Source organism: Gallus gallus, chromosome 4 (genome assembly GCF_016699485.2).
Source record: "Gallus gallus isolate bGalGal1 chromosome 4, bGalGal1.mat.broiler.GRCg7b, whole genome shotgun sequence".
Classification (NCBI taxonomy): domain Eukaryota; kingdom Metazoa; phylum Chordata; class Aves; order Galliformes; family Phasianidae; genus Gallus; species Gallus gallus.
Window position 1 is genome coordinate 1,604,975 of NC_052535.1, and position 27,878 is coordinate 1,632,852.

The following is a 27,878-nucleotide window of genomic DNA, read 5'->3' on the forward strand; positions in this document are numbered from 1 at the left end:
CTGTGCCCTGGGACGCTGCAGCCCTTGTGATGTGATGTGACGGGCGGCAGGCTCGGTCTGAGCCCCAGCCTGGCCAAACCACTGCTTGCACAACTGAGGTTTATTTGGAACAGACAGACTTCCAATAAATTATGTAATTTAAAAATTAAAAAAACAAAAACAAACAAAAAAAAAAACAACAATAAGAGCCTCAAGGTCCTGGACCCCCGGCTGCAGGGGAACGCAGGCAGTGGGATGTGGCTGGGTGCACGGGTCTCATCCTGAGCACAGGCACCCGCAGCTCCCAGCGCAGGCAGGGCTCAGCATAGTGTTTGAGCAAGGACAGGCTCCCACTTGCAGCCCCATTTCCAGCCCCCCAGCACCAGATGCCCCCAGCTCCTTTCCTGTTACACTTGAGGCCCATTCTTACCCCTCGCCCTCTCCCCATCAGGACAGATAGGAAGGCACCCAACGTTGCCAACAGCCCCAGACGCGCTCCTCAGGCAGGGCTGGGGTGCAGGAGCTGGGCCCCGCTCTGTGCCATGCCCCACAGAAACCGTGTGCAGCCCACAGCGCTGCTTGATGCAGGCTCCTCTGCCCGGGCACCAGCACCACTGGCCCACAAGGAAGCCAGGACACGGGGGAACAGAGAGGGGAGAGAGCAGTGCTCTGGTGCCAGAAAGCCAGGGGCCGGAGCAGGGGCCAGGAATGACAAAGCCTTACCCACAGACAGGGAAGCAGGAAAGAGGATATCGCGCTAATGGAGGGAAGGGAGGAGGCCACACGTCCAGATAACCCTCCCGGCACAGTCCTTTCGTAGCACAGTGATGGTGCGTCGGGTTTACTCAGTCTGCTGCGTGGCTGAGGGTGGCACGTGCCTAACACCTGTAACAGCACAGAGCTCCCAGCAGCACGCCTGGCACCACAGGGACAACAGCACCAGCAGTCTCCACCCTTCCCTGCCACGACTCCAGGGGGTGACAAGGAGAGAGAAGCGTGGCGCAGGGAACTGGTGACACTAAGGGATGGCTGCTGGCACCGTGCTCAGCTATCAGCGGATCCACCCAGATCCGGGGGAGAAAGCAGGAAGCTCCTGTCACGGATGGCAGTGCAATGAGTGTGCAAGTCCTCTGCAGTGTGGGGTACAGCAGCGGGAAGGAGAGCAGAACGCTTCCTTTGCAACTGTAAACACGGCACTTGGAGTAGCTTAGAGCCTTCTGCCCTTCAGGAGCCACCAGTGGCACGGGGCCCAGTCTGGCAAGAGGCAGGAGTCACTCCTCATCCCCGGCAAGCAAGAAACCATAGAGGAAGTTGATGGCACGCTGGCGGTCCTGCTGGGTCTGCTTGGCCATCAGGTTGGGGGGAGGCCGCAGGAGGAGGCTGGTGAACAAGTTGGCTGCAGAGGCAAAGTCACAGATCAGGAATGGAGACCTGAGAGGTGCCAGGAAGGGGGTATGTTCCAGGGAGAAGGCAGGGAGGTGACACAGCCTTACCGATCATGGTGGCACTGACGTTGTTGTCTTCAGAGTACTTGAGCAGCTCTCGGAGGAATGAAATCAGGTACCGAAACACACTGCGATGGCAGCGAGGCAGCTGAGAAATCACCTGCAAAGACAACACAGACACAGCTGGGCTGAACTGAGGAGCTCTGGACTGCAGGCAGGCAGCCTTCCCCTTCTGCTGCACAACCAGTGAGCCACTGGCTGCAACCCATGGTTCATGGCACCACTTCAGCTCCTGCTAACTCTCCCTCGAGGAGAGCCACATCACCAGGTAAAACCTGACACTGCCCCGAGGCTCCTTCCCTCTCATCTTCTGCTCGGCTCCAGCTGCACGCAGCAGCACGAGGACCAGGATGAGAGGCTTCCTGAGGCCAGCTCTGAAACATGCCCGATTTCTTCCTCTGCCTGAGGACATGCCTGGCTTTGCCCCAGCAGCTGCTTCTAGGAGCTGCTCAGTCACAGTCCTTAGAGGAAGCACAGGAACTGTGGTGCTCTGCAGGTGCTTAAGCCCTCGAGACCAGGGGAGGTTGTTCCAATCCCTGGGGCTATTCCTCATGTGCTCAGGGTGACACTGTGCACACTTGGGGTCTCTTTGGAAGCCCCCAGCTCCCCTGGGATGGCAGCGACAGCCTTCTGGCAGGAGAGCACACCCAGAGCACCCAGCTCACTGTATGCACCATGAACTGCCCCAGAGCACACCCTCCCAAAGCTCCATGCCAGCCCATAGGAACGCAGTGAGCCCCAGCACCAAGCCAGAGCTCAGAGCAGCAGGGAAGGCTCCACACCTGTCGGCAGAGGCGGCTGTCGTGAGAACAGTCGAGGCACCTCTGATACAGCTCATAGCAGATCACTGGCTCCGGCAGAGCCTCCAGGAAGATGAGGAGTGCTTCAGCTACAGAGTGGTTGCTGCCCGCTGGGCAGAGGGAGTCAAGGGGCACACAAAGCAGATGGACCCCCTCCCTGCCTCTCTGCCTTCCTGTCTGCTTAGCTGCTTCCTCCCTGCAGGCTGCACCAGAGCCCTGCCTACCTAATTGCTCCCTAACACCACAGCCCTCCCTCTGTGCTCTCCCCCAACCAGGCAAAATCCTGTTACATGCATCCTGCACTGCATTTGCCCACCCCCGAGACCCTCTGCTCCCGCAGCCCTTCTCCAGGCCACGCTCCCCACGACCCAGCTGTCAGTTCCTGCTCTCAGCACGGCCTCACAGCAGCTTCCCTGCAGCTGTATTAGCCAGCTTGGGCAGAGGGCCCCTCTGGGGTGCAGAGCAGAGCCAGACCTCCCAATGGGACCCTACCACAACAGCCCTCCCAAGGGAGATTTCACAGCAGAACTGAGATCCAGCAGGCTCCTGGGAACGCCATGAGCAGCAAGGATACGGATTGTCTCAGGGATACTGGTGTCCAGGCAGTCAATGATCTGCTGCAGCTCCTCTTGCATGCCTGGAGTCTGAAACAGATCCTCCTGCCAAAGACAGTGGTGTCAGCAAAGAGACGAGAAAAGTCACCTTCCTCATGGAAGCTGAGGCACACAGTGAGGGCAGGGTGAGAACTGGCACCCAGGCAACACCTCAACCAGAGGGGAAAAGCCTTATAAACACCAAACTGGAACTGGTCTGCGGGTGCCACTGATAATCTGAGTCACCAAGCTCTCAAAAGCTTCCTGCTGCAGGCAGAAGCCCTCTCCCTCACCTGGTGGCAAGCATGCTTGTACAGGTGGTCCACCAAGAGCCAGATCTCCTTTGGCATCTGCAGTGGCATCTCGCTTGCATCCTCACTGTTCAGGAAGCCAATCTGCAGCACAGACTTCTCCTGGTGGCAGAGAGCACACAAGGTTACAAGGAAACCTCAGTCTCTCCAGAAGGGTCTTGGTACTGAAAGCCTGGAGGAGGGGAGAAGCAGCACCCAGGACTCACCTGGCCCTCCTTCTGCAGCGCAGACACATCAGGACCCTGCCCCACTCCCTCCCACCACCCCACAGAACAACCTGCTGGCCCGCCATGAACCAGCAGGTGACAGTCCCCAAAGCCAGCAGCTCTCAGAGGACAAGATGACCCGTCCAAGTCATTGCCCCCACCATCATCAGAGGATCACAGCATAACGAGTCCCGCTGGTGCATTGGCTTCCATGTTTTAGTTTAAGCCCAGCTGATCTCTGGACGTACAGTCAAGGACATGTCTTTACTGACTCCTGCATACTCTGATGACACGTGACTCAAACAGTTTGGTTTTCTCAAGTTTGTTTCCTGATTTTCCTAAGGAGAGGTGCCCGCTGAACGCAGGCTACACCGACACCACTCTCCTGTCTTCCTGCTGTACTCACGCGAGGCTGCCGAGGAGCTCAACTGCTTAGAAATCTCCATACACCGACCTTTAATAAGATTTTCTTGCTTCATTTTATTCCCACTTTATGATCGCTCACGTTCCTGTGTGCTCACAAGGAAACACCACACACCGCTCTCCCAAAGCACAATCAGCAGAGCCACCCAGAAGAGACCAACACAAGCAGGAACGCATCTGAAGGACACCAGCAGAGGAGCACCACGAGCCCAACACAAAGCGCTTCATTTTTGCTGCTAGCTTCCACGACAGCTGTGATCTCTGTCCCTATGCAGCGCACACAATCACCCGCAGCCAGCTCGGGCTGGGTTTGCATTCCCCTGATTTGAGCCCCAACAACACAGGCACTAGCCACACCTGCCACACAGCACAGCACAGGCTTGCCCCGCACACCACTCAGTTTCACCCTGCTGGGTCATGGCTACACGCCTACCTCAGCCATCCAAGCACACACAGGGAAGCTTCAGAAGCAGTTAAGCAAGCACATTACTCACTACCTCCTTCTAAGAGAGAAAAGGCAAGAGCTGTGGACCCTCCTTGAGAGCTAAAGGCTCTTCACCAAACAAGTCCCCACTGCGGGGCATTGTAGCACCGGGCTGAGCAGCAGAGCAGCACTCACTGCCAGGCCGCCCTCCGGAGCGCTGCAGAGCCCTCCCCAGCTGCTGGAGCACGGGCAGGGGAGGCTTGGGCCGTCATTGAGCATCGGCTGGGCACCGAGCGCCCTCTCCTGCCGTCTGCGAGGAACAGAAGGCGCCTCCGCCTTCCCTCCGCAGGAAGCAAGATGCTGTGCAAAAGGATGCTCCCAGGAGGCACCCAAATCCTCCCTTCCCTGCAGCTAGGAAGGAGTGGCAGCTCAAGCGCTGCCGCTGGGGGAAGCAGAGGAACATCTGCCTCCTGCCGGAGGGCACGCCAAGATGGGAAGAGCAAAAGATTGCAGTTGAGTAGTTCAGCCCTTTCCCCACATCTGGTAAGGCTGCTGTGGTGAATCCATCCCGTATGCGTGGTTAGAGCTAATTCACATACGTGACAGGTTGCCAGTCTTTGCTGGAAGCATTCACCACTGCTGCCTGGAGCAGGAGGTGCTCTCTTTGGTTTTGCCCATAGCATATTCGGTGAGGTTTAAGCAGCTCACTTGGGCTGGCCCAATCTTGTCTGTGGGGTCACTTTGTGCTCCTATGTGTTCTATTCTGGGCCCACAGCTGCGCTAAGAGGCTTTGCTGGAAAAAAGCACTCCCTCTGGACCCACCTCCCCTTCCCTCTTCAGCAGAAAACCAACTCTCATTCTTTACAAACAAGTCACCAAGAAGCAGACCTTCCCAGCAATTGATTGCGTTACCTTTTCTAAGAAGCTGTCTTCTCCCTGAGAGCAGTGGGAAAGAGAGGAAAAAGCATCGTTAAGAGAGGGAATGTGATCTCAAATTAAGCAGACACGTAGTAGGCATTATGAGAACCCACCGAACGCCAGCGCCTTCACACGTTCTGCTGACATGGCCAAAGCTAAACCTACAGTAGGAGATTTGCCTGCCAGTGAGCAGAAATCCTGCTCACATGATGCACGGCTTCACCAGGATTTCTGTGAACTCCTCAAAGCAGCCTTGCAGCAGCACTGCCACAGGCAGATGAGAGATCTCTGTCAGGAAGAAGTTCCCTTCCTTGAATCTGCCCTGTTGGAAATAGATGTCCCTGGATTATTTCAGCCGTCCTCTCCTGTGACCAGGCCAGAGAGAAAACACACCAGGCTAAATCTCTATTTCTGAGTGTGTGGCAGCTGTGGAGCTAGCAGGCCCCCTAAGCAGCTTTGTGTATAGTCAGGGAAACGAGCGTTTGTGCTCAAAACCCCAGGCTGCTCGTCTGTCTCAACCTAATAGCATTAGCACACTGCACTGAGGAGCACGCCAAAGCCTCTCCAGGCTGCATGTCCAATCCCTCAGCCAACGCTGAGGCACAGTGTCTGCTCAACAGTGCCATGCTGGATGGCTGCTTAAGACACTGTTTAGCAGAGAGCACGGGAGGAAGCAAGCTAAATTTTGGCAGATCGACCTCTCAGGTTGTGAGCAAGCAAACCATTCAAGGGCTGAGCTGGACACAAAGCTACAGCAGCCATGGTGCAGGGCATGCCTGGTGGGAGCAGCCCCTTTGCTCCCCTGTCACTTGTGCTGTGCCTGCTTCCTTGGGAGGCTTGCTGTGTTCTAACACAACTAGGACAGATCAGCCCCTGCAGAGAGCAGTTTGCTCCAAAGATGAGATAGCACAGGTTCTTCTTCCAAGGCATCGGGGGAGTGACTGCAGTCACAGGTTCAGGACAGCACAGAGCCACAGTGAACGGAAGCATGGCTAGTTTGGTAAGTGGGTGAGTCATGGCAACAGCCTCACTGCCACCTCCCTGCCTGCCCATCCTGCTCTTTGCCTCTCTTCCTGGGGCATTCAGCACAATTAGCTCTATGAGACTAACATGCACCAGAGAAAGACTTTTCAAGAGCCTTCTTAGAGCCTACAGTAGGATCCCGAGCAAAAAATAACAAGAGGATGAGAGGCTAATACTGAAATTCCAAAAGCAGGATGCTCAAGTGGCAGCAGTTTCTCCTGAGAAAACCAGGAGAATCATTTCCAAACACTCCCACCTACACTTTGCTATCCTGCACCAGACTGCCTCTCACACCCTCACTGACCTGCACTCTCCAAATCTCCGTCTGCTGAAGATAACAGTTTTGCCAGGCCAAGAAAAATGCTTGATGCAGTGAAGCCCTTACACCATGTAAGTGCAAGAGAGAGAATGCTTAATATACAAACACACTGCCTTCTTTGCACAGCCTAGACATTTGCTAAATACGTGTAACTAGACCAAAAGACCTCTGGGCAGTGCAGTGGTTAACACACTTACCGTTCTCCCTTGTAGAAAGTGCTGTCTTTTCCTGTCTCCAAGAATTTCTCAACTCACAGGTACGATCAAAGACAACAGGCCTGAAATAGCTCTAACGTGACACTAGCTTTATAATCTAAGTGACTAAACTTGGCTTTGGGCTGTGACACATTTTATTCCTTCAGTCTGCTTAACAAGTTCCAGCTGAAGTACTGCAGTCAAAGTGACCTCACTGACTGAAGAGACTGCTGCATTCCTGGAGATATTGGGACAGAGTGCTTTCGTGTTTTACTCTTCTCTGATTGTTTTGCTTCCTGTACTTCTCTACGTTTCACTGGATAACACAAGAAGGAAATCTAGAGGTAATGGAAGCTGAAGAGGTGTGAAAGAACAGTTACTCAGACAGAAAAGCAGCGGTGCGTATCCAAGAGGACAGAAGCTAAGAGGCCAGGCCTGAGTTCCTATCCAACAAGCAAGAAGTCAGCATTGAGCACTGAGAAGCTGAGGAAGTCACAAAGACTGACAAAATGCTCCAGACCAAGTCTGACACATTTCTAAAACAAGAAGGATGATTAACAGCTGAAACCTGAGAAGTGTGAAGAGCTTGAGGCCTGGATTAGTTGCTAGAATTGAGGAGGCAAAAAATGTATCTTGCCACCTGGATTCTTCTTAGCCTAATCTTGTGATTACAAAAATCCTAATTCTAGCATAACAAGAGGTCTTTCTGCATGTTGGGCCAGTGAGAAAAGTGGACGTTTACTAAAAAGGGAGGGAACTGGAAGAGTCAGCACGGGTGGGGCAGCTACTAAAGGGAAGAGAAAGGAGCTTAAGCCAGCAGGAGTGGAAGCTGTCAAATCTACAGATGTGAGTAAGCAGCAGCTCATCAGACAAAGAAATGAATGGAATGACAAGACATATGAGAAGAGAGGACAGCTATAACACATCAGAGAGACTGAAAGAACTGGCCTAACTGTTCATGTGAACACAATATAAGCGGCCTCCCTGGCTGAACAGGAATGGGTAAGTAGACAACTACTGAACTGTGTTGAAGCAAGGCCAGAAGGGCCATAAGAAAATGGGAATGAAGGCTGGCTGAAAACAAGAATAAATGCCCTAAAAACAGGATGTAAGCTCAGAAACAGCCACAAGGTACCAAAAAGGCAAAAGATGATGAGGGCACAAACACAACATCTCGTAGACACGTAAGTGGTTTCAGAAGTATGTGTATTAACACCGGGGACTGGTGAAATTTGGGGAGATTAAGAGTTATCACTGCACTGCAGATGAGCTTGCTCACAGTGGTTAGCATGACAGGAAGTGACTAGAGAAATTGCAGGACTGGCTACAGCTCAGCAAATGGCCATCAGCATACTTAACAGCACCAAGTTCCTTTCTTTGGTCCCACTCCTGCCTGTTCCCTTCCGTATGCAATGCAAATACCACAGCGGTCCAGAAGGAAAAGGATCCTGTAGCCCTCTCCATGCCATCTCAGAAGACAGTACTTCAGTCATACCACTTATGGCACATCAGTGCCACTCAGCTGAGCATGCCAGCACCAACAGGCAGCAATGCACACACAAGGAGATGGGATCATTGCTCTGTCTCGTCACCATGTAGCATTTAGGATTTAGTCAAAGAAATCACAGATAAAGTACAGGCTACCAAAAACCATTGGTGGTGGAAGGAAATCACAAAAAACAATCTCATGGCTCTGGAAGAAGTATATCAGCTTAGAGCCAGCTGATCCAAGCAGAAGGCGTGACTCCTGCTTTTAGAAGGGAATATGTTCTCTCCCTGCTAGGAGAACCGCAGGGTAAATACGACATGCCCACTGACAGCAGCCTGTGCTCCAGGAATAATGCTGCTTACCAGGTCAATAAGTTTGGTGACTGGAACCTCCCGGATGGGTTGCCTCATTCGGCACAGGGCCTCTAGGGAGGTGCCAAAGCAGCTGGGCAGGTAGCTCCCACTGATGGTGAGGAAATAGTCCTTCCCTCTGTCCAAGTGAAGGACGAGAATATCCTCAATTTTATCCTCGCCCGAGTTCAGCAGGGTTACAGAGTCCTTACTGACGTACACGTCCAGGGAGATGTCCACACTCTCATCTGCAACAAGCAGCAGCTCTCATCAACAGAGACACACTCCTCACGGTGACAAAGACATACACAGCAGGGACAATGGCCACAAAACCGAGCAGACAGACCAAACAAGGATGATGGTGGGAAGGGCGAGACCCAGGAAAGAGAGGAAGGACTGATCAGAGATGGGATGGCAATCTGCACCAACATGCTGCAACAGCAACAAAACTCACTTGGCTCCAGGTAACCATCACAAGGCTCAGCCCGAAGCCAGGGTTTACAGTATTGCTTGTCACTGAGCTTTGGGATGAAGGAGAAGTGACAGGGAACCTGTCCATTGTTGGTTATCTGGAACTTCTGCTTCTGCAGCTGCCGGAACTTCACATTCTCAAAGTGAAACTGCAAAGAGAGCAGAAAACACAGATCACATTAGCAGCAATGAGAGCACACACAGATAGCCACTCAGGCCTTCATCATGGCAACCTGTGGCCTACGAGCCTAAACAATGCAAAACTTCTAACAGAAGACCTGTCAAGAAGACAAGGTAAGACGTTCCTTCTAATTTAACTTCTGATCACAAGGTAACAGATACATTTCCTACAGTTCAGTTTGGTGAACCAAATCTAGCACTTCTGAAGCTGATGTGCTTGGGAAGTGGACAGTGATGTGGATTTCATCCTCACTTCTCTCCTGCTTAGCTCCAGCGAAGGAAGAAAGTCATTCTCCATTCTGTCCATCATGCGGACGATATCTTCAAACACCTTTCGATATCTCTGCTCATCCACAACCTTTACCTGTGGAAAATCACAAAATGCTCAGCTAAGCTTCTGATCAGCCTCACAGGAACTCTTTGGGGATGTTTCTGGGCAATGGGTCACGCTACTAGGAGATTGCTGGAGGTGATCTCTGTAGGATTAGCAGTAACATCTTGTAGCGTTCCTCATCATTCTCCAGGCTATACCCCAGAAGATAAGCAACATCATTAAAGCAGCCAATAAAACTGCTCTCCTTCCTATTACATAACTACATCTGCTAGGGTAAAGGACAGCAAACACCTGCAGCACTTTGGTATAACACTGTTCCAGCACTACACACCTGGGCTACACAGCACACGAAGACCACAGCTGCTGTTTGCTCTGTAGAGGCTGGCACGGCTGCCAAGTAGCAGCACACCTACCAAGCGGACACACTCCATCTTTTACTTTCTCTGTTCTCTTGTCACAGCATTCACAGCTGTGCCTTGGCTACAAGACCACCTCCCGAAGGAAAGCATGACAATACTGAGGTCCTGCCCTTCCACAGAAGAAGCTGTTACCCCAATGTGGAAAAGCGCGCTGACTGGCTTGTGGTCACTTGTCTTCAGGTCCATATGACTGCGATAGTGGAGCTGATTGATGTTCCCACCCCTCCAGAGGATCCGGTCACACCACGCTGGCACACGACACTTTCCACTACAAGGAAACACAGGTTAACACGGGAATCCAACAGTTCTAATAAACGTCCAAGCTGTTCCTCTCCCTGGCCAGGCAGCCCCCCCCACCCCTACCACCAATGAGCACATCAGCAGTGATGGAATGAACTCCGACACTTCCCTCAGCTGGAATGGTATGGGATTTCTTCTTTCTTCCCCTTCCCTCTATGGTAGCTAAAATCCTTTCCAGCATCAGAAAACTATGACTGCAGACAGCACTGTTTCCATAGCCTGAGTCCACGTGCAGCAGGACCCAAACTGCACTAGTTTCTTCTGCTGCCCTTCTGCACATGACAGCTTAATCCACCCATCGTTTCCATTAGGAAAAGTCTACTCAGCTATTACTATTATGTTACAAAGTCTGAATCCTGGGTTTTCCTTCTCCAGATTAACTGCAGTGCTGATTCATAAACACAGGCAGAGTAAAATCTGATTGCTATACGGTTTGGAACACCTTCTTGAGAGTTTCTCAATTTACAGCAAGCTTCTGCACCAGATACGTAAGTGTTCATGGGAGGCACGAAGCAGGCAGCAACAAGGAGGAACCCCTGCTGCTATCCCAAGGTAGCCATCCTTGGGGGTGTCCAAGTCAGAGGACAGCATGACTCAGAGAGCATTTCTTTATCTCCAATTCCTTTTATGCTGTTTGTCTCTGGTAGCAATAAAAACCCGTCCAATGCAGAGGCATTTGTGAATTCAGTTTACCTCCCTTCACGTATTGGAATCACAACAACTGAGGTTTAAGGCACATGTCTGCTCAGTGTGCACAGGATGTGCTTATTCCAGAAAGTAGGGAAAATGAAGGAGCACAAAGTTGCCTGTGCCCTCCAACCACACCGTAACACTGAGAGGCATTTCTACCTTTAAGAAGCAGGAAATCACCTTTTGCAAGAAAATGTCAATTAGCAACAAGTTTACCTGGAATCCCAGCGATCTGTTTTAGAGTCATATTTATATGTAGGGATGAATTTAATCTCTCCCTCGATGAAATCTGCAAATGCTTTCTTATGAATACGCTGGATATTCAGCTAGAAGCAGAAAAAGATCATTTTTCAAAACCAAGCCAAAACAAAAAGCCAGATAAACAAAAACCAACCCAAAACCAAACCACCCCAAACAACCCACCCTCCCCAGCAGACAGTCAGAGAACAGACCTACAGACGTAGCAACTGCAACCTGTGACCAAAGGATTTACCACAGACATCCCCAAAACTGCCTCTCAGACATTACACCTTTAACAAAGGTCAAAATTCAACACACCACTGGGGTGTTTTCCAAACTGTCTGAACACAACCAGGCACAGTGCTGCTCGCCACGCCACACACAGAAATATTAATTGTTCCACTTGTGCTAAATGCCTTCATCAGTTTCCAGGCTTAAGCATCACCATCATTAATATTTCACTGTCAGTTGTTCAGCAAAAGCATCCGGAACTGTGCTCAGATGACAACCTGACACTGCCTCCCTTTCCTCTTTTACTCTGCTGCAAAGCTTCCTAGATTTTGTTCTCACAAAAAATCTAAGCTGCAGTTGTTTCCTGCCTGAAGCTCTGTAGTACAGCACAAAGGAGCTACAGAACAAGAAGCAATCAGACTCCCTGTTAAATCGTGTGTCAGAGATGCCATTACATTATAACTGTTCGCATTTCACAGGTAGAATCCTTCATCTTAAAGACACATCTGGTGCTGCCTTGCATTCCAGCATGCTGCAAAGAAACACTAAGTGGGGAAGACCACAGCACAGAATTTAGGTCAAACTGTCTGAGCAGCCAAGTCACGGTCTCCAAATCAATACCTTTTCCAGAACACTGTTGTTGCTGTTACAAATTCCTGTGTTCCGGCCTACAGCACGTCCTTACAAGAGAAATCTTGTAGCGAGACTCAAAGACACTTCCATAGCAATTGTCTGAGTCACAGCTAACTCCAGCATTGTGTACAGGCTAGTTTGGTTTAGGGGGTTGATGCCACCAAGACACTCAGAGCTCTGTCTAGGTTCTAGCATCACTGCCTATAGACACTTATTGCAGAGAGCCTGCCAGCTCCTCCCAAGCACAGGCACAACGTGAGCCAAGATGACCTCACAAGTATGGAGCAAACAAAGGTGGAGTTCACTGACCTGGTCGTATGTCAACAACTTCTGAAGCTCATTCTTACTGATAAGGCTTTTCACTTCATTGGCATCAGGGATACAAAGCCTGTAGTTCAAGTCTCCTAGCCAGATGACAACACTGAAAACAAACACGGAAAAGCCAGCAGTCAGTATCGTAAACCACACAGGGAAGAAGGGGTGGGTAGGAGAACTGGCTGCTGGCGATTAACACTGAAACACACAGAAGACAACAGAAGACATGAAAGACTGAGTTTGACAGTAGAAATTTCTAGTGGCATCTGTCCTACCCCTCCTGTTGGTCCTTTATAGCATCTCCTCTGGAATCCCACGTGGGATTGAAGACTGGGTTTAATGTGAAATACTGGAGTTTGCCTCAAGCTGAAAATAGCCTTGAGGTCATCACCAAATCTTAAATGAAGCAAAACCCACGTGTCTCACCAAGGCTTCAAAACCTCCCCAAGCTACACAAAGTCCACCTGGTACTCAGACTCCTGCATACAGAAGGTGACAACTACAGAACTCGCTCCTGCTTGTTAACCAGTTACACAGGCTTACACGCATGTATCTGCATGCTTGCAGCCTGTGTCATACCATGGTTTTACCAGTTTGTTTCCCACTGCCTTTCTTTCAGATCAGAACATTACCTTATCACCTACCTAGCACAGGGCTGACTGATGCACAACTTGCAAAAGCACAGGTATGCTCCCTTTCATCTTATAATCCCCAGAATGTTTCTGTCTTATCTACCAGCCCTGACTCATCAGTACCTGTTCTTACTCTGCTTCTCTCTGGGTTTCCAAACAGACCTACATCCTGCCAATGTTCTCTCTTCAACCCATAAAGGTTTCATTCAAGGATTAAAATCTAACCCTCCCTTTAGTATCAAAGCTCTTCCTGTCTATAACCAAACCCCAACTTTTCCATTAGAGAATTATCAAGAACAATCTAACACTTGGCATTTTTAATGGCTTAATTATTAACTACAGAACTGTCATTTGTTTGTAGTAGGTTTATGAAAAGTTAATTTATATGCTGTGCTGTACACATGATGGGGCTTGGTTTGGATTATACAGCACCACTGTCACTCCATAACAACAACAAAAAAAATCAAGTACTGCCTGCATGCCACTGGATTCACTTAAACTAAAACAGCAATTGTAAACACCCATTATACACAAAAAGACTAAAAAGCACAAACTCTGCCCATCCTGCTATTCTTTTTCTTCCCGCATTCATTCTCTATTTACTATCACAATAAAACCCAGTACACATTTTCAAGCCCCATAATGCTCAGCCACTGACTCAGAAATGCTGCTTGCTTGAAGTGAGAGCATTATATGTGAGGAAAACACATTACAGAGCACCTGAGTGACTGCAGAGAAAGGTGACCTGGCAACTTGGCTGCAGGTGCTGTAGTGCACCAGGTGCCTTGGCATTTTTAGTTACACTGGTAATTAAGCCAAAAAACTTAACTGAGCAAAACCTCCTGTTGCTGTGATTTTGGCTTGATCTCTCTTATTTAACACGGCTTCAAGAAAGGAAGACAGCAAAACTCACTCGTGTTTCATGATGTTGTGCTGAGGTAGAGTACCATCAGGGGTTACAAAACTCATCCGGGCACAGATATCCTTATAGTCCTGATTCCGCCGCTCAAAGTCCTCCACGTGAGCAGCCAAGTGGGAATTGACAATGCAGAAGGTGGTGTTGTGGAACACGAACCGCACCGCCACGCCGCCCTTGTTGCCCTGGGCAGAACAGGTATCAGTGGTTGTTAGAGGAGAACGCACACGAGGCACCAGGGAGAACACAGGGATGGCACAGAGATGAGAACAGGATCAGACCGTGCCATTTCTTGTATGGGTACACAGGAGCAATAGACCGGCCTCGGTGACTCACCATCTTTCCGATGATCCCGGTGCCCACAGACTCTGACATGACCTCTCTGATGTTGCTCAGCTGATCCTTCCTAGCAAACACAAGCAGCATCATCCCAACTAGGCGGACCATCTGCACCTGCAAAAATAAAAGCAATCCTGAGTTTCCAGAAGGGCAGTGGTAACACACGTCCAATTTGCCTGCTCTGCCTGACCTCTCTGTCCCTCTCAGTCCCTCATTATGTTTTGTACTCGATCCATGCTTGCAACAGCATCCAAACGATACTCCTGTCCCAAAGTTAGCTTCTGGAAGACAATCCATCATCTCCAAATAGCCATCAGTAATGCTGAGCTCACCACATTTCCCGCTGTGGTGTTTCCCTATAAACACTGCTGTCTTGCAAGGTAACAGGAACTCCACAAATGCACAGCAGTTTTTTCTCTGATGCAAAAAGTCTCCTCCTGGAGCCAAAAAGTTCCTCTCAGCTGCAGAGCTAAACTCACAAGTGTTAACACAGCGCTGATGTGCACTCCCCAGCAGGGATCGCAGGTCTGCTGCTGATTCTCTGGCACATCAAGCCAGGGCACTTTGTGGCCCACAGTCTGCCTGTACCCTCCAAACAAACCTTGAGTCATCACCTCGAAAGCCCGTGCTGAGGCCTTCAACCTGAGCACACTCACTTGAGAGGCATTAAGATGTGCTGGGATTAAGCCTGCATAGCAAAGGAAGAAACTGAAACCACAGAAATAAATGGGAAGAGCCAGAAAACTCTGCACACTCTGCAGGAGTGACATTTGCAGGCAACCACAAAGGCTTATCTACGGTTTCAGTCGCTACTATCTGCCTGCAGACATATCCTCCCCCTTTTGCAAGGGTGGAGAAGGAGTTTGCCTAAAAGCTCATGTAACAGAAAGGCAGAGGAACATCAGCCCCTTTGCAGTTCCCATCATGAACCCTGGCTCCTTCACCATGAACTTCAGTTCAGTGAGGTATTCCATTTTCCTGCTGTTACCTACAACCCATGGCTCTGAGCTCAACACAGAGCAAGCAGCACAGGGGTGTGACGGCGAACACACGGGCCAACAAGGAAGGGGAAAGCAGCTCATGCAAAACAGTTTGCTACAGAGAGATGAAAAACAATGGCTTGTTTCAAAGCAATCAGAGCCAAGAGCAGGTGCCACAACTGAAGCAATTCCGCCTCAAGGTAGCAGCCACCAGAACATTTCTGCTCACAAATTATTCCATTCCTTCAGGGAGAAACTATTCATTTCACTTACCAGCTCAAGACACACCTTGTTTCTATACAATGGTGAGAGAGTAACACAAAGAAAGAACTTGATCCTGCTGCTATGGTTTTATTGAGCATACTAATTCCTTGAAGTCTGCCTCTTCTTTTATAGCTATTTTCATCTCTATCTTTACTAATTTCTGCTTCAAAATACAGCATTCCCCTACAACAGCAGGACAAGTAGACTTTCCAGACTCATTTCAGCATATCTGACACACAGACTAATAGACACATGCTAAGCACACACCCTTCATTCCTCCGGTCTGCTTTTTGGGTCAGGTGAGGAAAGGGGAAACCCATTCCTATGCTCTTTCCAGTAATTCCAATGCTCTGACAAACCCCCGTACCACCCAACAGAACTCACTTTCTTATACTTAGCCTGAGGGTGCAGGGACCTCTCCACAGCAACCAGCCATTCCTGCTCCTTTGCAGAATCAAAGTAGAAAAAAGCCTCCGTGCTGAGATCCAGCTCCTGGAATCTAAAACCAAGCCAACTTAGCAGAAGTGGAACGTGTTACAAATCACTCTCTTTCTACAGGAAGGTCCAGTGTGAAACCTTCATGAATATCTATCTCTTCTTGGTAGAAAAACCTCATTCTCTCTTCCTAAAGCAGCAGCAGCGCCTCTGAGACCCTATTGCAATACAATTCGGGAAACTCATCTCTGCAAGAAGTATGACTTCACATTGAGAACAACCAGAGAGCTCTGCGGACACCTCAAGTAAAATCTCTTCTGCTGCATCACGGTAACCTCTTGTTTAACTTGATAGCCCCCCCCAAACAAATGGGAATTTTCCTTCAGACACAGCTCAGCTTTGTGGAACCCCCGAGGACATGACAGGAGCTTCAGATAAACACAGTACAACAGTACCAAGCAGGAAACCTGGCACCATAAGTAAATACAAGGTAATTGTTCCTCACCCAATGCAGTAGAAGTCGGGAGGCTCTGTGTCACATGCCAGCCAGGGTTCCAAGCCACTGTCTGGAGACTGCCCGTTCACATTCCATGTTCCCACAAAAAATCTACAATACAAAAGCAGCTGAACTGTAAGAAAACACAATAACGAGTGCAGCAGCCCAGTATTTCCAGTGTACACAAAACAGCATCCAGGCTGGGAGAAGAGAACACATGAGCAATCTGTGCACAGGGTAATGCCAATTATGGGGCAACTGAAAATACTCCTAGGCTTGGCTCATCTTCAGTGACACCAGTTTTGCAGAATGCTACAAAAACAAAGACATTTCACTGGGGCCAGCAAACATGTGGCTCTGTTCAAATCACGTTGTGTGGGATGATGCTAAGGCTGTGCAGGGGGACAGCTCCCCTTTTTCTCCTTCTGCCCATTGCTTCAGTCTTCCTTGAAGGTTCAGAGATCTGACTCTCATAAAGGAAATGACACAAAAGGAGAAGCTGTATTGCAGACATTTCTTTTCAGTCTGCACAAATCCATGTTTACCCACCCAAGCTGGCAGTGCATCAGCAGTTGTTAGATTTCAAACCTGAGCTGGATTTGAACTCACAGAAGAGATTACAAAGTCTCTTTGTCTCTCTCTCTGCACAGTGCTGCCTAGTCATAGCTCTAACCTGAAGTTCTCAAGGTTGACATATTCCTTCTCTCTCTTTGCAAGCACGTGTTTGATGAGGCCTTCTCTTTGTCCTGATTGGGTGCTGGGTAAAAACATTTTGCGCATGGTGTTGGTTACTTTTGGCTGGTCTCTTGATGTACCTTCTCTCTCTCGGTGAAACCTCAGAAGGAAGCAAGAGCAGAATTAAAACTAGTTCTGCTGTCGAGGAAGAGAAGGAAAAAAGGGAAGAGATTCACCATGCTACTTACTGCCTACTTGGAGGCACAGGAGGAGGTGGGGGTTCCCGGCGAGAGCCTGCTTGGTGGTTTTGCATGTTTCTTTTCTTCTCTAGGCTCAGAGCATTGAAGTCATCCTCAAACCCCAGAGCTCCTATAAAGAAAAAGCCAAGCACAATACCATGAAAAACAATTTAATACAGCTCAGAACAAGAAAAGGAAGGAATGTAGCTCCACGGGAAGTGAAAGAGCAAACGATAACAGCAATATACCAGCTCTGGTAAGAGAATGAGTGATAGGGTCAACGCAAAACAGAACTTAACTCATGCAAACCAAGGCATTGAGAGGAGACAGCACTCAAGAAGAAACGAAGAGTCCAGGGCAATAGAATCAGAGGACAAAGATGTTTTGTTTTGCATGGGATATGGTGAGGCAAGGAAATGGGATAGTAGGCAGGGTGCCGAATGCAGCATCAGTCACAGCTCCCTGCCACCAAGGGCCCCGTCCTGCACACACCACAGAGCATGCAAAGGTGACAGCCACTTCAATACCTGGAGAAGAGGCCTGCAATAGACCTGGGAGGTTTTTCTCCATCTGATGCCAGCTGGCTGAGTCCTTATGTTCAGGCAGAGAGTCTTTTAACTGAGCTAGAAATAGAATCAGCCCTATCAGATACCGCTGGTGGCCTGAGGATTTCAGGAATACAGCGACAGCACTGCTTACCTTCCTGTATGCTCTGCACTTCCGAGAGGAACCCCAAGCAATGCTCCTCATCAGGGATTTCAAAGAGCCTCTCAGCCGTCTTGTCACCTTGTATCCGGATCTTGCAGCCTGCTTCAGGCATAAACACCAACTCACAGTCAAGTCTGCTTGGCAGATGTTATGCCCTCAGAGCCAATAGAATTACTACATATCCTCTGAGCTCTTCAATGGAAGGCAACATCCAGCTACTGTTTCTGATGGCAATTTGCACCTAACCAAGTTTCACAGCACTTCAGAGCTTATCCCACTTGGGGGACCACTAGTCACGTTTTCCTGTTTTTAGGAAAACTTTTCCACACTGCTATCTCACAGAGAAGAGCTCTAAAAGTAGTAAGAAAGCACTGAAAGGGAAAGCAGAACGAGTGAGTAGAGAGAGAGCTGTCATATGCACACTGCTAAAGGCAGGTAGTAACCCGAGGCTCAAGATCAGGTCAAAGAAATGGAAAGGAAATGAGAATGGTTCTGAAGCCAATTCAGAGCCTTAAGAAGAGATTTAAGAAGTTAAAGTTTAACCGACTGCCAATACTTTTATTTGGGCAGTTAAGACCTTGTCGTGACAACTGGATGCCTGTAAAAGCCAGAAAGCACTTGAGGACATACAACCCCTGCCTGGTGCAAGGTAAGGGGAGGCAGGTAAAAGAAGCACTCAGGGCAGTTTCCTGAAAGGAGCTTAACACACACGACTGTCTACAGTTATAAAACTTACTGTTTGTAGCTATATCAATCAGCAGAGTTTCTTCTGCCTCTGGAAGAGAAGAGGAAAAAGCATTGAGACTTCACCTTGAATACTGTGGGAAGCGTGTACTCAAAAAAGCACGTTGCCTGCTTCTAGCCACAGCAGTCCTAGGAAAGGAGGAAACATCTCTGCTACTCGTAACAGCTACAGCAGAAAGAATGGCACTTCTGGACAGATTGGACAACCAAACTGTCACAGGGGAGACTGCCAGTATTCAGAGCTCTCACAGATCTGGACAGGCATAGAGCCTCTGTGAAACACCAGTCTGGCAATGAACTTGAAGCTTACACAGCAAAAACGATGGCCAGAACTACACTGAATTATACAGAAGGTTATAAACTAAACCAGGAGAAGATGCTGAACAAGCATTTCCCCCCAAGGGCATCCACTGCTATTTAAGTTCTTCCTAGACAACACCTGGAGTTATTTCCCACTCCACGTGCAGCCGTTTGGAGCTGGCAGCTTACGGAGGCTGGGAATGAAACAGGCAGCAATCAGATCACAGCTCCCGGCTGCTGCCAGCACCGAAGGGCAGAGCCTGGCAGGCAGCGAGGTGCACACACTGCTGAGAGGTGCTGAGCAGAGGCTCTGTACGACCCGAACCCATCGGGTCCCTGCAGGTGTGCTGAGCCGAGGCAGCCCCGCTCAGGTGCGGAAGGCACAGGAGCCCATAATCCACGAGTTTTACTTCCAGGGGGAAGCATTCAATGTGCGCAGAGGCTGAGGTCAAGGAAAACCAACGAACGGCAGTGGATTTTGGCTGCCACGAGAGAGCCCGCCGCAGGAGTCCGTACCTTGCACGCACTTAAAGCGGCTGTTGATGGGAATGAAATCCAGCTCTGAGTTGTCTCTCTCCTGCGAGCGGATAACTACCCTGCAGACAGAGCGAAGCCGTATGAAAGGGCCGGCCAGCCCTCTCCCCGCGAGCACACGGCTGTTCGCACAGCAATAAAAGCTGCCGGGAGCAGCACGCCCACCGCCCTGCCCACAGCACGGGTATCCCAGCCCCGGTATCCCAGGCCCGGCCCGGCCGCCGCTCCCGGCGCTCCGCACTCACCCGTAGCGGCCGCCCCGCTGGGCCAAGCTCAGCGCGCACGGCTCCCGCCGCCCCGCCCGCACCTCGGCGCCGAGCAGACCCTGCGCCGCCGCCTGCGCCCCCCGCCGGCCCTGCCCCCCGCCCGGCCGGCTTCTCCCCGCCGGCCCCGGGCGGCTCCCGGTGCGTTCGGCGAGGCTCCAGGCCGCGGCGGGCGGCTCCATGGCGGCGGCGCCTCCGTCTCCCGGCGACCCCGCGCCGCCCCTCCGGATGAGAGCGGCTCTCCGAGCAACGGCGCCCCCTCAGGGCGGGAGGACCGCTCAGGGCCCACTTCGGAGCGCTTTCCGTCCGCGGCCCCGCCCCCAGGCGCTGATTGGCCGAGCGCGGCTCTCCTTTGCAAGGCCGCGGCGCGGGGCAGGGCGGGAAGGCTCGGGTTTGAAACGCGAGGCGGCAGCGGTGGATCGGTGTCATGGCGGACCCGGGCCCCGAGGAGGAGCGGTACCGGCGGTGAGAGGCCGGGATGGGGGCTGCGGGGGCTGGGGAGCATGGGTGAGGGGAGCTTAAAGGGGTATTGGAGCTGGGGAACTGAAAGTTAAAGGGGTATGGGGGGGGGGGGGGCTGTTGGCTACGAGGCCTGCGGGGCCCAAGGCTTATGGGGATCTTGGGGCCCTGCTGGCTGTGGGGGCTGTGAGGAGGAGGGGAATCGGGGTTCGGTCCCAGTGCTAATGGAGGTCCTGCAGGCTGGTGATCGACGCCAAGGAGGCGGCAGGCAGCGGGGACCTGGAGCAGGCCCTGCAGCTGTTCCAGGAGGCAGTCACCATCCGCCCCAGTGAGAAGCTGCGGGGCCGCATTCAGCGCCTGGAGGCAGCATTGGCAGAGCTGGCCGCGACGGCGGAGGAGGAGGAAGAGGACGATGGCAACTTTGTGGATGTGTGCGGCAGCGGCCTGCTGCTCTACGGGGAGATGCACGCGAAGCTCTTCCAGCACCAGCGGGAGGGAGTTGCCTTCCTGTACCGCCTGCACCGGGAGGGTCGACCTGGAGGGATCCTGGCTGATGATATGGGCCTGGGGAAGACCATCCAGATCATCGCCTTCCTCTCAGGCATGTTTGACAGTGAGCTCATCCGGCACGTCCTGCTCATCATGCCCACCACCCTGGTCAGCAGCTGGCTGGCCGAGTTTGCTCGCTGGACCCCTGGTTTGCGTGTCAAGGAGTTCCATGGCACGAGCAAGACAGAGCGCACCAGGAACCTGGAGAAGATCCAGAGGAAGAACGGCATTGTCATCACAAGCTACCAGATGCTCATTAACAACTGGAAGCAACTTGCCAGCTGCCACGGGCAGGACTTTGTCTGGGACTACATCATCCTTGACGAAGCACATAAAATCAAGTGCCCATCTAACAAAACAACGAAGTGTGTATATGCGATTCCTGCAAAGCATCGCCTCCTCCTCACAGGCACGCCGCTGCAGAACAACCTGCAGGAAATGTGGTCCTTATTTGACTTTGCATGCCAGGGCTCTCTCTTAGGAACAGCCAAAACGTTTAGAATGGAGTACGAGAATCCTATTACTAGGGCCAGGGAGAAGGATGCAACTGTAGGCGAGAAAGCACTGGGACTTAAGATATCTGAGAACCTAATGACAATTATAAAGCCTTATTTCCTCAGAAGGACTAAAGATGACATAAAAAAAAATCACGCTGAGAAATCAGACACTCCTCTTCCTGAGGATCCACGTGAGCCTAGTGCTCCTGTCATGCCATCTCTTACTAGGAAAAATGACTTTGTTGTGTGGGTGTACTTGGCACCAGTGCAGGAAAAAATCTACAGGAACTTTCTCTGTCTAGATCATGTGAAAGAAGTGCTGACGACAACCCGATCACCTTTGGCTGAGCTGACTGTCTTGAAGAAGCTGTGCGACCACCCCAGGCTTCTGTCTGCAAGAGCATGTACCCAGCTTGACTTAGATGGACAGGAGTACTTGGAGCAGGATCATGAGAGTGAAGCAGCTGTGCTTTCAGGTGCCAACAAAATAGATCATCTATCTGATGAGACCCTGATCCAGGAGTCAGGGAAAATGCTATTTCTTGTAGGACTCTTAGGGAGACTCCGGGAGGAGGGGCACCGAACACTGGTGTTCTCACAGTCAAGAAAGATGCTGGATATCATTGAGAGAGTTTTGTCTAGCAGACAATTTAAGATCATGCGTATTGATGGAACAGTGACCCACCTAACAGAACGGGAGAAGCGCATTAATGCCTTTCAGAGTAACAAAGACTACTCTGTCTTCCTGCTGACGACACAGGTTGGTGGCGTTGGTATAACCTTAACAGCAGCCAACCGAGTGGTGATCTTTGATCCCAGCTGGAATCCAGCTACAGATGCTCAGGCTGTAGATAGAGCTTATAGGATCGGGCAGAAAGAGAATGTGGTGATTTACAGGCTGATTACCTGTGGTACAGTGGAAGAGAAAATATATAGGCGGCAAGTATTTAAGGATTCATTAATAAGACAGACTACTGGTGACAAAAAGAACCCGTTTAGGTATTTCTCCAAACAGGAACTAAGGGAGCTTTTCACATTAGAAGATACACGAACATCCACAACTCAGATCCAGCTGCAGTCTTTGCATGCCACCCAAAGACAGACTGATGTGCAGCTGGATGAGCACATTGCCTATCTGCACTCTCTGGAAATGTTTGGCATATCTGATCATGACCTAATATTTACAAGGGAAGTGACCCATGAGGAGCAGGCTGAGAGTGAGGAAGCCCATCAGTACATCCAACAGAGGGTACAGAAGGCCCATGAGCTGGTTCAGTTAGAGTCTCAGCTTAGAGATGTGAGGATGGAAGGGATCCGAAATGCCGCTGAGGAGATGGGGTCAAGACCACCAGAACTGGCTTCCCAGCCAAAGAAGAGGTCTCCGGGGTTGAACAATATGAATAACTTTGTTTCACCACCAGCAGCTGATAAATGTGAAAATGACAAAGTTATTGATCTTACAGAGGACATGGTGGTCCAGGTTCTCGATGTCAGCTCTAAGATGACAAATCTGACTATTGAGTTAGGTGAAGAGAAACTGGCACAAGAGACATCTGGTATGGATATAGAGCTGCTTACTAGTGGCAAGAAAATGGAACAGCCCCCTAGTATACAAGATTCTGAACAAAATCTGGACTTGAACATTATACCATTATCACCTGAACTTGGTCCACCTGATAAAGAGACTCAACAGAAACAATGTTCTCTTTATGACATAAATTCAGATAGCTTGACTGAGACTGGGAACAGCCTGTCTGGGCCTTCTCAGCATTCCCCTAACACATCTGTTATGGCCGATGATCCCAAAAGGTTAGAAGATACAGAAATAGCAGATGAGGTACTTGACTCATTTGCTGTCTCAGAGACAGAGAAGAATGATGTTTCTGAGCTAGCTTTGTCTGTCCCACTACCAAATTTATCAGATGTTTTACCAGAAGTCCATGCTGAGGTCCAGAAGTCCCATGTGTTGGAAACCAGCTTGGAGGATCCATCTGTGCCTTCTCTCCAGGATCAAGTTGACTTCAATCTGGTCCTGGAAGAGTCTGAAGGTGGACTGCAGGATGCCTCAAATGGGGAAAGATCAATGGAGCACCACTCAGAAGATGAGGACTTCCAACTAAAAGCAGAAAGTTGGTGTAAATCACCTGCAAAAACTTGCGTAAGTGAGAATGGTAACTCTGGAAACCCCTGCCACACAGCTGAAGAAGATCCAAATAACTCCTTGCTAGGGAGTGAAGCATCAGAGGAAGGCAGTGCTGTCCTTGTTTCAGGTAGAAGGAAGCACATGAGAATTGTTTCAGATAGTGAGGATGAGGACTATTCTGTTATAAACCTGAAGGAAGAGCAGTTCGATAAAAGGTCCTCTCCCCTGAACAGCCCTCTGCATCAATTTATAGAAATAATTAGTGCATCTACTCCTAAGAATGACAGAAGTATAGGAAAAGCCACCTTTTCTCCCACATTAAATAGCAGTAACAGGTCTACAGCTTCCAGGAGATCTCTCATCAACAAGGTGGTGGATGAGGTTGAGGATATTGGTGAAATCATGGGAACCACAGGTGAAGAAGAAAGCAGCGATGAGGAGCAAGAAGACTTTGCAGAAGAAGAAGCAGAAGAGTGCACTGGGGAGTCTGCTGAGCCTGAAGAAGAACCTGCTGGAGAAACACTTAATTCAACTGGAGAGTCCTTCCATACGGAGGGTACGCAGTCTGAAGAAGATGAGTCAGAGTCATCTCAGGAGGAATCCACTGGTGATGCAGAGCTTCAGTCAGATGAACAGCTGGAGTACTGCACCCAGGAAAGCGTCTCTACTGTTCAGAGTTCCTCTCTTCCCTCTGGTAATTACAATACCTTGGTGGACAGAGGGAAGAATCTGAAGGACAATGGAAAACTACAAGAGGCACTGAACTGTTTCCTGCAAGCTCTTGACATAAAAAGTGGAGATCCTGAAATCATGCTTATGACTCTAAACTTGTATAGACAGCTAGCCCAGAAATGAAATGTAAGCCTTTGAACAGTCTAATGAAATACGCATACCTTTGTTAAATAGTTCAACTTTTTTCACAAAATTTGTCTAAACTACACTGATTTTTTTTTTTTAAACTTAGGACTGATGGCTGCAATATATATCTCTTTCATGTTATGAAACTTTCAGCCATGCTTAGTGAGCAAAACCAGCAACTCCTGTCATGTAAGAAACTGTCACATTTTAGGTGCTGGGAAAGGGACTTCACTGGGGACTCAGTTCATTAAGAAATTCACATTCATGTTTCTGTTCACTTAATTAAAATATATATTTTTATACCCAAACACAGCCCTGGGTTTGTGTTTCCAGCCTTCAGTTTCTCTTCTGGCAGGAGAGAATCTCACAAAGCTGAAGGTGTGGTTCCACAGCAGCTGACTGCAGTCTAAATTCCAACTGCTTGCAGTCCCTCCCCTTCTCAATGTAAATAAAGTCCATTTGCCTACCTGAACCATGCCCTGATATTTGAGCACACCAAGTGCTTGGTGCAAAGCAACAGAACTGCCACAGCATGGATTTAAGCTGGTCTGAGAATGCACATCCTGGGGTGGGGGGAGATGGCATGCTGGCCTCCAGTGCTTGGAGGATTTATAGCAGCAAATATCTGCCTGGTGTCAGGTCTAGCACCAAAACACAGTACTACAGAAAACCTTGTGCTCAAACTCCTGCTATCCTGCCATTGCTGTAGAAGGGTTATGTAGCTGCAGGATTGCAGGAGGACTGGAAATAGCAATTAGACCTTGACTACTGCAAGGTGCTGAACATTCTGAACCTTTGGGTATTTCTGGAGTCAAGGGCTTCAAAGGCAGCTCTGGTCTGACCCTGCAGTCTCCCTCTCACCTTTCCCTCTAAGCAGTAAGATCAAAGCCCACTCCTGCACAAAGGCAGCAGGAAAACACAGCAGCTTTAAAGTTTTGGGTGAGGTGGTCCTCTCACTCTCTTCCCACATTTGACTCAGCTGCAGAAAATTCTTTACGAGGTAATATAGGTGCAACGAAAACGAGTTCCTAGTTTAAGTTTAAAATCACAAGAAACTCACTCAGGCTTTCAGCAATGCCTAGCTAATCTGACTTCCCCCTCTGCCACCACAGTGAGTTAAATTTGGCCATGATATGAGAATTTGAGTTCTTTGTACTAGATGATATGCCAAATACAAACACAGGTCCTGTTGGTACAGGCGATGTACCGACGTATTTTGCTAATAGGTGTAGAACAAAGCCCTGGTAGCCTGGAAACAAGTAGTTTATTAATAAGGCATCACTTAAATGGGGCTGCATCTGCTCTCATGCTGTAAAAAGGCCTGTCTGCCTTACATAACAAAATATTAGTGAGCTAGAGCTTTGCAAATGCTGGCTGGCTTGTACAAACCTTCTGTTCTCTCAACAAAATGAAACAAATGTCCCCAAAAGCAGGACGGGAGAAAAACCTGACCTGATTTCAGTCTCACCTCTTCATTGTGTCTGATGGTGGGAAGACCTTTTGTTCTATTTGATGTTTTGTCCTCATCCCTAAGCCCTCAGACACGCCGGTATGCTCGCCTGCAGCAAAGACAGCACTAGTTTGAGTTGTCTTTCAGCAGACAGAAGATGAGTGCAGCGGGATATTTATTACTGAGATGCCAGAGGTAGGGACATACAGGGCCATCTCATTCACATCAGTCACGCTGTCATTTATCCAGTTTTACCAGAAGGACAAGGTGCACCTTACTAGGCTTTAGGCACATATTTCATGCCTAGCAGTAGGTGAACTGAGGGAGCAACAGGCATTTAGTGGCCTTCCTCTAGCTTTTTATTCTCCCATTCAAGCCTAAGTTCCACGATTTCTTCCCTGAGCTTTGAGCGGATAAGGCACAGATGACTTTGTACTCGGGGGGTGGGGGGGCTACTCTTACACCTTCCCCCTTCCTGCTGCTGCTTTGTGCCTTGGTAAAGACTGCTGACTGAAAGAACAAGGAAAGCCTGTCCAGAGCAGTGACTCTGAGCCCTAGCTGTAGCATTAGCTGGCTTCTAACAACGGGAGGCTCTTCCCATGTTAAGTCTGAGCTCTGGAGCTGAACCTGTAGCATCTGAGCTGCCTGCATCCTTGCTGGTGAGGATAAAAGCAAATGCTCTAGGGAATCCCTTACCCTTTCTAGGTTGGCTGAGCTTTCACAGCTGTACATCGTAATCTCTTTAGCAGGAAAAGCAAGGGGCTGGCCTACAAGCTGATGCAGGTTTCAACAACTACACACAACTTTTACTTTACCTTATCCAGGGAACGCTTTACCTCTCTGTGCAGGGCCCCGTTCTCTGCTGGCTGTGATTTGCACGTCCTGCAGGGATGGCTGGCTGTCTCCAAGCACCCTGCCGGTTATGACCAATGTGCTCCTAGGTCCACATGCCTGGGAAACGCTCAGAATTCAAGCAGTCATGAGTTCAACGGTCATTCATATTTTATTTTCTGCCTTCCACCATAATAATATGGTACCCAAACTTGGTTTTGACAGGGGGGTCCGTATACACCGGCTTGTCCATGCTGCTCACCGGCAGGGCAAACGCTGCTTCCTGGAAAGGTCCCACCATGGAGCCTCTGGTCATCCAGCCCAAGTCTCCCTGCAGGAAGGAACCACCAGGGTTAAGCTGCAGACCTCACATCGCCCCAGGGCAGTGCTCAGCCAGGAGCAGCCTTACCCCCTGCCTGGCCTTGTCCTCGCTGTACTGCGAGGCCACCTCGCTGAATCGCACCCCGGCCTTCAGCTTCTCCATGGCTTCCATGGCTCTGCCGTGCTTCTCGCACAAGATGTGCCGGACCTGGGGGGCGGGAGGGGGGCAGGAAGGAGCCATGGCGGGCTGCGGGGGCTGCCGGCCCCGGGGGCGAGGAGGGGGAACCGGTACCCACCTTCACGGCGCTGCCACCGCCCTTCGGGCCCTGGGCCTTGCCTTCGCCGCTCTCACCGCCTGCGAACGGCGCCATGAAACCGAGCCAGGCCTGTGAGCGCCGGTACCGGCACCCGGGCTGCTTTGCAGGCCTCCCTCCCCCGGCCCCGCTCACCCTTGCCCGCCTTGCCGCCGCCTTTTCCCTTCGGAGCCATCGCCGCAGCTCCGCCGCGCTCAGCCCCGACCAGCACGCCTTGCGCCGCGGCCCGCCCCTGGGCCTTGGGCCCGCCTCCGGCCTTAGGCCTGCCCCCCAGCCCGTAGGCCTGTCCCCCCCGGTCCCTAGGCCTGCCCCCCCGGTCCCTAGGCTTGCCCCCAACCTCTAGGCCTGCCCCCAACCCGTAGGCCTGCCCCCCCGGTCCCTAGGCCTGCCCCTGGTGCCCGGCCCTGCTCGTGGTGCTCTGGTGCCTGCGGGCCTCTCCTCGCTTCCCCCTCCCCGGGTCACGCAGGGTTCGGATGAACCACGGGGCTGTGTTAGAGTTGGTTTGTTTTGTTTTGTGTTTCCTCCCCTTTTTTGTTTTATTCCTTCTTTTCTTTTCCTGAGTTTCTCAGCCCGGATCTTAATTT

At 50.5% G+C, this 27,878-nt stretch overlaps 3 protein-coding genes across 7 annotated transcripts; 1 reads left to right on the forward strand and 2 right to left on the reverse strand.

Annotated features, from left to right (window-relative positions):
• Positions 1-85: 85 nt before the first annotated feature.
• On the reverse strand, positions 86-20,079 carry OCRL (OCRL, inositol polyphosphate-5-phosphatase). Of its 5 annotated transcripts, none has more exons than XM_004940576.5 (23): positions 19,855-20,079; positions 19,592-19,671; positions 18,768-18,806; positions 18,023-18,130; positions 17,851-17,946; positions 17,333-17,453; positions 17,083-17,244; positions 16,419-16,520; positions 15,863-15,977; positions 14,232-14,348; positions 13,893-14,080; positions 12,342-12,453; positions 11,145-11,254; positions 10,071-10,206; positions 9,439-9,549; positions 8,989-9,154; positions 8,547-8,782; positions 5,154-5,177; positions 3,171-3,290; positions 2,859-2,943; positions 2,267-2,394; positions 1,473-1,584; positions 86-1,375 (listed from the first exon to the last, which is right to left on the reverse strand). In XM_004940576.5, exons 1-23 carry the CDS (start codon positions 20,052-20,054, stop codon positions 1,251-1,253), a joined length of 2,793 nt encoding a protein of 930 aa, XP_004940633.3. In that variant the 5' UTR covers positions 20,055-20,079; the 3' UTR covers positions 86-1,250. The 5 variants fall into 5 exon arrangements, with proteins under 5 accessions (XP_004940633.3, XP_004940632.3, XP_040555924.1 ...); XM_004940575.5 differs by having other exon boundaries at positions 18,023-18,133; XM_040699990.2 differs by lacking the exon at positions 17,851-17,946.
• A 168-nt stretch (positions 20,080-20,247) lies between these two features.
• ERCC6L (ERCC excision repair 6 like, spindle assembly checkpoint helicase) lies at positions 20,248-24,850 on the forward strand. The gene is made up of 2 exons (XM_420137.8): positions 20,248-20,337; positions 20,571-24,850. The coding sequence occupies exons 1-2, from the start codon at positions 20,300-20,302 to the stop codon at positions 24,373-24,375; spliced, it is 3,843 nt and encodes a 1,280-aa protein (XP_420137.4). The 5' UTR covers positions 20,248-20,299; the 3' UTR covers positions 24,376-24,850.
• A 1,962-nt stretch (positions 24,851-26,812) lies between these two features.
• PIN4 (peptidylprolyl cis/trans isomerase, NIMA-interacting 4) lies at positions 26,813-27,528 on the reverse strand. The gene is made up of 4 exons (XM_420136.8): positions 27,430-27,528; positions 27,277-27,335; positions 27,069-27,188; positions 26,813-26,990 (listed from the first exon to the last, which is right to left on the reverse strand). Exons 1-4 carry the CDS (start codon positions 27,467-27,469, stop codon positions 26,832-26,834), a joined length of 378 nt encoding a protein of 125 aa, XP_420136.2. The 5' UTR covers positions 27,470-27,528; the 3' UTR covers positions 26,813-26,831.
• Positions 27,529-27,878: the final 350 nt, after the last annotated feature.